This window comes from Nicotiana attenuata, chromosome 12 (genome assembly GCF_001879085.1).
Source record: "Nicotiana attenuata strain UT chromosome 12, NIATTr2, whole genome shotgun sequence".
NCBI classification, from domain to species: domain Eukaryota; kingdom Viridiplantae; phylum Streptophyta; class Magnoliopsida; order Solanales; family Solanaceae; genus Nicotiana; species Nicotiana attenuata.
In genome coordinates this window covers 22676472-22685454 of record NC_032000.1, presented here as the reverse complement: position 1 = coordinate 22685454, position 8983 = coordinate 22676472, and the positions used below count along the sequence as shown (strand labels likewise).

Genomic DNA, 8983 nt, shown 5'->3' with positions numbered 1-8983 from the left:
CGTATAAATGAAAGAAATAATTAAAAAAAATTAGATAAATATGAAAATGGCAAGAAGTACGTGGAAAAGATGCAACTTCATTAATATGAGTATTTATTGTGGAATGTTTTCCGTTTCTCTACATTAGTATAATAAAGTGTTGGTCTACATTTGATGAAGAAGAACTTATTTATGTTTTGAGGGTAATAATGGCACTTAACTTTATATATATATATATATATATATATATATATATATATATATATATATATATATATATATATATATATATATATATATATATATATATANATATATATAGTCTGCTTCCAAGCACAGTGGCGAATCTAGAGTATAGTTACTGGATTCCCGGGAACTCAGTAATTTTTACGTAAACCGTGTATTTTTATTAAAAAATTCATTAATATCTATAAATATATAACTGTGAACCCAATTATTATTGTACATTAATTTGTAATTACAATAGGAACCCATAAACTTCAAATCCTGGATCCGCCTATGTCTAAGCACACGTGCCAAGGGAGGTGCTACATCATTAGCCAACAAATATCAACAATAATGTATTGGCCTAAATTTGGACAGCTTGATAACTTCAAATAAACAGGGTAGAGGACGAGGTCGACTATGGCATAACGGCGAGGAGTCGTCTTCAGAAGGATTATCTCTAAGGGCGAGCAAATGGAATAAAAAAGTAACGGTAGGGAAGATTTAGAAATAGCTACAAGGAATATTCCTTTGGATATTCCTTATGTTGTACTTTCTAGGGTTTCTTGGGATATCTCTTATAAATAGGAAGAGATAGAGAACAAAAAGGGGATCTTCACTTCTTGATAAGAGCACTTTATGTAAAGAGTTGATTGGAGTGAATATACAAATATTGTCTTGTTCACTGATTCTATAACTTTACTCACATTATTCATTCCTTGTTCACAAGATCCAAAGATTCCTTATCCATCTACATGTATCTTATTTCCACGTTGCTGTCAGGAAGGAGAATCATCCAAATCGTCTAACATTTGGGTGATAAATTTCTCTTTATTACATTTATTGACATTATCCACATTTATTACATGTTCTTACTGCAATATTCTTTGATAAACATTGAACACATGCTTGATCTCGTTACTCTCAAACATGGTCTGACTCCACGAATCTTTCCAAGTTATTTTCTTTATCTAGATCTGATTATATTTATTAGGATTCATCCTTTATCTCATCATTAATTAGTTTAACAAAGAGTTTAACACTTTTTGATCAAACAATTTGGCGCCGTATGTGGGGAATTTTCTAGTTAAAATTTGAGTTCTTTCTAGATAAAAAAAAAACAAATAACAACCACATTATCCATCTTTTCCTAGTTTGCACGAACTAACAATGGCAGGAAAAAGAGATGAAAGACTGAAAGCAGTAGTAGACGTCACTGCCAACCTCTTGAACACCATCAACGAGGCTGACAGAGAAGGCGAAGAGAACACGACACTGAGTGCTACACCCAGGCGGAGCGACTCACCTCCCCCTTGTGGAAGTGTAACCGCTTCACGTGAAAGGGGAGCCCCACATCCACAGCTGAGGAAGCACCACCAGCAATCAAAAAACTACAGGAGACGTGGCTAACTAGCACTCTAAGCGACATACTCGACAAACCCGCTCAATGGGCGAATAGAAATGTCATACAGATGGATATCACAGCGATCGTCGACGAGTAGCCCGCTCCCCCCAACAGGTAACACTCACACCGCTGTTGACGCAGGTAACGATGCACTTTGAGCCATTCTAAAGAAAATGGAAGAAAAGGAAAATGAGAACAAAGAACTCCGCGATCAGATGAGGGAACATCAAGAAAGGGTCGATAAGATACCGAGCACCCCAAAACTGCTACCAAAACGGGATGTCGGCCGATTCGTCGAACAACCATACAGCGAGGAGGCAGCTCCACATGCCATACCCAAAACCTTCAAGATGCCACCATACTTGAAGATATATGACGACACCCGAAGATCACATCATTCACTACGTTACAGCAGTAAAGGGCAACAACCTCTCAAAGGAGCAAGTACCATTAGTGTTACTAAAAAAGTTCGGCGACCTGAAAGAAGCCTTTTGTATACTAAGGCAATACGGCATGAAGCTGAACCCCGAAAAATGTGCCTTTGGCGTAATTTCAGGCAAGTTCCTCGGCTTCTTGGTATCACAAAGAGGCATCGAGGTCAACCCCAACCAAATCAAGGCCATCGAGGGAATACCTAAAGTATTAACCAGCAAGAAACAGGTGCAAAAGTTGACAGGCCGCATAGCTACCCTATCGAGGTTCATCTCACGATCCTCCAACAGATGCCACAAATTCTTCAACGTGCTAAAAAAGGACAACGGGCTCCAGTGGAATGCAGAATGCATCGAGGCCCTAAGAGAACTAACGGCGTACTTGTCCTCGCCTCCGCTACTCGCCAAAGCAGAACCCGACGAACGCCTCTTGATATACTTGTCCATATCAGAAGTCGCGGTAAGCGCAGTATTAGTCCGTGAAGATAAAGGTATACAATCTCCAATCTATTATATTAGCAAAACTCTGGTCGATGCCGAAACGAGGTACCCTCACCTCGAAAAATTAGCCTTGGCACTGGTTATAACTTCACGAAAGCTTAGACCCTATTTTCAATGCCACCCCATATCGGTGGTAATGACCTTTCCCCTACGGAGCATCCTGCATAAACCTGAATTATCCGGGAGATTGGCGAAGTGAGCCATAGAATTGAGCGATCACGATATAACATATCAGCCGCGAACAGCGATAAAATTGCAGCTACTCGACAACTTCGTCGCCGACTTCAGTCCCAAAATAATGCCCGAGGTCGAGCAGGGAACTTCTCGTACCTCGCCCAGTCTACCCGACCTATGGGTTCTATACACCGACGGCGCATCCAACGCGTTAGGATCTGGACTGGGACTCGTACTCGAGGTCCCAATAGGCGAAGTCATCAGCCAATCCATACGGTGCCCTGATATGACTAACAATGAGGCCGAGTATGAGGCCGTAATTGCAGGATTAAAGCTAGCTCTCAAATACGGAGCACGACGAGTCGTCCTCAGATGCGACTCACAACTCGTTGTCAACCAAGTTACTGGGACTTTCCAAATCAAAGAGCAGAGGCTACAAAGGTAACAGGCAGAAATTCATAAACTACTACCGAAATTCAACAAATGGCGACTCGATCAGATACCTCGAGCACAAAACATCGAGGCAGATGGCCTCGCCAAATTAGTAGCGGCCACCAAAAACATTACAAGAGAAAACGTGGTCACCCTTCTTCACTCGTCAATAGACCAGCTTGAGGTCCACCTCTCCATAGTGGCACCTGCCGTGAAAACGGTCCCTACGTCTAGTGCAAGCGCAGATTCCGCTTCCAAAACAATGAATTTTTTCGGCTCGACGTCAGCGACGACGGCCTTCCCAGTCTCCACCCTTCGCCTTTTCCTCGATGGTGATTCCTCACCATTAGATGGCTCGTCTACAAGATGATAGATGGGCTGGGAAGAGATCTCATCCCATACAGCAACAGTTTGTGGGGCGGAATCTCTCATTGGCGGAGCTTGAGTACGACCTCCTCGAGCAGACTCGGCTAAAGCAATTTGCATCCCAGCCGACGTGATGGCTTGGCAAAATGTAGGCACTGGAGCTTTCTCCTTGGAAACTCGCCGACCTGGCACCAAAAGGAGGTCGCGTCAAAGAGCAATGTTTAACAACAATAAGCTGAGGTAGAAATGACACTTACTGGACGGGACCTTGGGTTCAAAGCGCTTTTGAAAGGACGCCCAATAGTTTTCAATGTCAAAAACGGGAGAAGGTGCACGCCTCTTAGCTAAAAACAAGAAGGCCGCGAATGTGTCGATAATAAAAGAAAGAAAATAGCGAGTGTACGGCAAGATACTTACAATTATAATTCCATTTGTTCGGGAAACCCGGTCGGATTCGCCACCAGGTGGTTGGCTTGATGAAGAAATACTTATGTCAGAACCGCCGGTTCGCTTTATCATCCATCCCGGCCATCAACCCTTATATCCCACGATGATGCAAGTGTATCAACGTACCTCTATAAAAACTGGGAGAAAATAGATGCAGTAGGTGACGAACGTTGATCTCGCAGGCGGCCAATTCTGCGTACTTCGTCAGCATCAGAAATACTTTATTCAAATAAGGGGAAAGCTGTGCCGAGCAGACGTTATAAAATCGGCAAAACTCTTCCGCTAATGGGGGAAGAGGAAGAGAATAACCAATTAGGAATGGATAAACGTAAAAAGCATAGTAGCCGGGTCGGTGAACCTCTAAGATGTCGCCCCCGGCCGGAACAATTTCGACGTGAGGAGGAATGCGATGTTTAGACCAGAGGTCGTTTATCTGAGGCGGCCTCGTCTCAGAAAGTCTCTAAGCAGGAGCAGGAGCAGGTTCCTTTGGGAAGTCATGTTTGAGCAAAGGATTCTTGGGGACTATCTCCTCCACAGTGGGGAACCTGCCATCATCTTCAGCCATGAATTCCTTGCCACTCGGAGGAAGAGCCGCCGATAAAGGAATGGTATCGGAGCCTCTTCGTGAATATGAGGGGATTCTGACATATTTCCGTAGAAAACGTACGCGACATAAATTGGAGAAGGTATTGATTGGGTGAGAAGTTAGGGATTAGAATTGAGGAAGATACAAGGAATTGAAAGCAAAAATCGGAGAAGAAGATCAAAGAAGAGCAATGCATGGGCGAAATGAGAAATGATGAAAATTTTCAAAAATGAAGCCCCCCCCCCCCCCAATCTATTTATAGGGTTGGGTGGCACCAGAATGAAGCAGCAGATGTCAATGGCACCGAAATCGAAACGGCAGAAGCACAGGCACTACAACGGGAGACGCGTAATAATGACGCGCGTGGCCATGACGTCACCCCCGTTAGCCACACCAACTGTAGCCTCGCTGGCCACGCCGCTTTTCGACCTCGGCAGATTCGATTTAATCAACACGACCAAATTTCTTCCAAACGGACGCAGATCGGGTCCGCTTATCGAGGACGTGCAAGATCATGACCTCAACAAATAACTCTTCCTAAAAAGTAAAATTTGTAATATTAAAAATAATACATGTTACCTGTTAAGTCAGTTAAAAGTGACATGATACTGTAAAAATTCTATACACTGTCGGAAAATTTTATTTTGTGTCTCATACAACTGACACTAGTTGTATGAGGCAATCTTTTTGTCTCACAATTTTGTGGACCCAGATTTCTGTGGACCCAGAAGTGTAAGATTGGGGTCCATAAATTTGTGAGACAAAAAGGAGCCTCATACAACTAGTGTCAGTTGTATGAGACACAAAATAAAACTTCTCATACACTGTCGGTAGTATTAGTTGAACTCTGTACAAATAATTAAGACGATCTTTTTTTTGTTGTTGCATTTATATAATTTGTTAAAACCGCCTCGACATAGTTGAATTCATTCTTTCGTTTCTTTAGAAAAAAATCCTAGCTCGGACTGACCTGTGCCGTATGTGTTGAAGCTTTGATCAACCACATTTCCATTTGGGGCGTAAGTGGAAAACATATCATCATGGCCAGCACCACCACGGCTGTATTGACGGAATGAATTCACGGGAAGGTTGTCATTCTCAGCATATTTCTTGAAGCTGTCGAAACCGCGTGGCAATTTAGATCCATAGTTGGTGAAATTCTTGCTCATGTAGGAAGAAAATTGCACATCTTGACCATGTTTCTCTAGACTTGATGATATGTCAGGGAAACAGAGAAGATTAGCAGAGGAGCAAAAGGAGGAAATCTCCTTTGAGAGAGATTCTTGATCCCCTGCTAGTTTTGAGTAAGTTGCAATTGCAGCATTTAATGGTGATGCTTTATTGAGAAGAAACCAAGGTTTTGGTAATTCATTTGAAATCTGTTTCTTCCAGTAACGAATCAAATATGCTTTTGGGGTAAAAGGGTTTATTGAATCGCCAGAATCTGGCAACAATTACCTGCATGGACACGACATATACAGAAGAAATAAGAAAGTGTTATAAAGAAATTAATTACTCCCTCCGTTCACTTTTACTTGGCACGTTTTACTTTTTACGCCCCTTAAGAAATAATAAATGAAGTGCATAATTTATCATGATACCATATTAATTGATGCATATTTTATTAGATTTGAGAAAATAATTTGAAATAAGTATTAAATACTGTGGGTATAACAGCAAAAGAATTAGCTTATCTTGATATGCGTAAAGTGATAAGTAAAATGAAAATCTATTTTTAGTATACATACCAAGTAAAATTGAATGGAGGAGTAGTATAGTAGTCTACTTTGGGAAAGTGAAAAAGACAAAAGATTAATTAATATGGTAACTTACCCTGAAAAGGAGGAAAATGCATAAAAGCAGAGTGTTAGTGTGCATTTTTAAGTAAGGAAAAAAAGTGAGAATATCGGGTTTGTTGGATTTTATTTCTTCCAGAAAGTATAGATATATAGTGAAAGAAAATAGTGCATATGTTAGTAATGATGATAATGAAGGAAGTGATGGAAGTTGACCCCGTCTGCGATACAGCTAATAGAATGCTCTGTTATTCACACGCTTTAACTTCACTAGTATAATTTTTGACTTCAATAGCTGAGAATTGAAGAGCTTTGTAGCAGGAGTACTGTACTAGATTTGTTTAACGCGTCTTTTTTGGTTAGTCAGTGACCCAAAATTAAAGACCTTCATAGCAGGAGCTCATTTTTTATACTTTTAACTTAGACTCAGAGACTATTTGACCAAGATTCACGGAGGTTAAAAGTACTTTTTTTATTTTCTTTCAAAAAAGATATTTTTAAAAAAATTTAAGCTGTTTGGCCAAGAAGGAGAAGTACTTTTGGTCAGCAGTAAAAACATTTTTCTTTTTGGAAAAAAGCAGAAAAGCTTCTTCTAAAAAGCAGAAGCAGAAGCAGAAGCAGAAAATTAATTTATTCAAGACAAAACTATCCTCACTATAAATTTATATTTTTCAAATTATCACTTACTAATTTAAGCTTTTTCTTTTCTTTTTTGTTTTTAGTTTCTACCATTCCTTTAAAATTAGAGATATCGTATGTATATATATATATATATATAATGTATCTTTCTAAATTCTTCTTGTTTATGATTTTTTCTTTGTGTAATTCTTGTAACTTTTCAAATTATTTTCTTCTTTTTTTCACATTTTCTCACTAAAATAAATTATCTACATCCTTCTTTGGATTACCAATTCTATTCCTACAAATAATCATTTATAATTTATTTCGTTAGGCAACTAATTTCCGAATTTTTAAAATAGTTATCAAGTTTAATTTGTGAGGATTACTTTCAAATAGGTAATAAATTTACAATTGCATCGCATAGTCTATATTTTATTAAAAAAAGAAGAAAAAATATCCACATTAAGTCAAGCGACAGTCTCACAATATGTCACTTGACAATTTAGGAGAAAGTTAGTTATGTTAGATAATAATTAGTTTATTTTAATTTAAATTTAAAATAATTAAGTTATGCATTATGTGTTGTTAATAATTATTTACTCTTTTTGACTTTGAATTTAAACATACTAAACTATTTTTTTTACGATAACAATAATTTTTTATATATTTAAATTTATTTCTATTTACGCCTAATACCATATTTCAAGTTTGACATTCAGAATCATCTTGTTACAACTACCATGGATATACATAATTTCATCCGACGATATTCTTCTACCGATAAAGAATTCAACTATTATGCTAATGAAGACATTACTACAGAGATTGAGGAAGGAGATAGGCCTTCTGGTATTCCTTTAGAAATGCAAGGCAAGTCTTCTACTAATATGGAGGCGTTGTATGATAGAATTAGAGATTAAATTGTTGAGAAATATTATCATGTGTGAGTGACTTTGCTTATTATTTCATAGTAGATTATCAATATATTGTATTTTGTGGAATAGACTTCTAATTCATACTGAATGATGACAATAAGTAACTATACTAGATAATATTATATGTTTTGGTATAACTATATATGTTATATTGATTTAAATCTTTAAAATGTATGTTTACTTTATGTTTTATATTTCAAAAGTCTCTTACGATAAATAATAAAAGTCTCTTACGATAATAAAAGTCTCTTTAAAATAATCATAAGACCTTGGTACTATCTTTTTTGGTAATTTGATACTCAAAAGCACTTTTTAAAATGATTGACGAAACATAATTTGTTTACCAAATGTTGCAAAAGTACTTCTTAAATAAATTGGTCAAACATAAATTATTTTTTTTTTAAAATACATTTGAATAAAGTACTTCTAAAAAAAGTACTTTTCAAATTAAGCAGTTTTTGGCAGCTTGGCCAAACGAACCCCCACTCCGTTCTACTTTATGTGTCAAAGTTTGAATTGACATGAAATTTAAAAAAAAATGACGATTTTTTAAATTTGTGATCTAAAATAAGTTATAAATATTTATGTGACTATAAAATGAAAAGTTTACGTGAAATTATTAATTTAAAAAGTTATCATTCTTTTTAAAATAGACTACAAAAAAAATATTGCCACATAAATTATAACAGTAAAATTAAGCAAGCAGGTAAAAAAAGAATTCTACGATAGTTGCCTATAGAAAATGAAATTTGTAAGTAGAAAATAAGACAAGTTATCTCATATTAAAGATTAACATTTTAACATTGCCGGTCAAAGCCGCTCAATAAAGTTGGTGACTTAGAGCCAACACCAGCTTTATTAAGAGATCTTAAGCTTTTTGAGAAAATTTTCCATATATACTTTTATTTAATTTTTTATTAACTCTTTGAAATACAAATTATTATTTAAATAATCTTTTAGTAACCAATTTCTCTTAATAATTCTTTCTCAAGTGACAGTATAGCCATCAATAACATGGCTAAATAGTTTATTATTATTATTATAATGATCTTTTATTTTTATCTTAGAATAATATTAAATATTGT

At 37.0% G+C, this 8983-nt stretch overlaps 1 protein-coding gene across 1 annotated transcript in view; it reads right to left on the bottom strand.

The window, feature by feature from the left end:
• LOC109235423 (polygalacturonase-1 non-catalytic subunit beta-like) overlaps positions 1-6473 on the bottom strand; it is an 8164-nt gene extending 1691 nt beyond the window's left edge. Inside the window, exons 1-2 of the mRNA XM_019401529.1 lie at positions 6380-6473; positions 5517-6004 (exon numbers count right to left, since the gene is read on the bottom strand). Coding sequence (XP_019257074.1) covers positions 5517-5715 — 199 coding nt within the window. The 5' untranslated portion in view covers positions 5716-6004; positions 6380-6473. The remainder of the gene's footprint in view (positions 1-5516; positions 6005-6379) is intronic.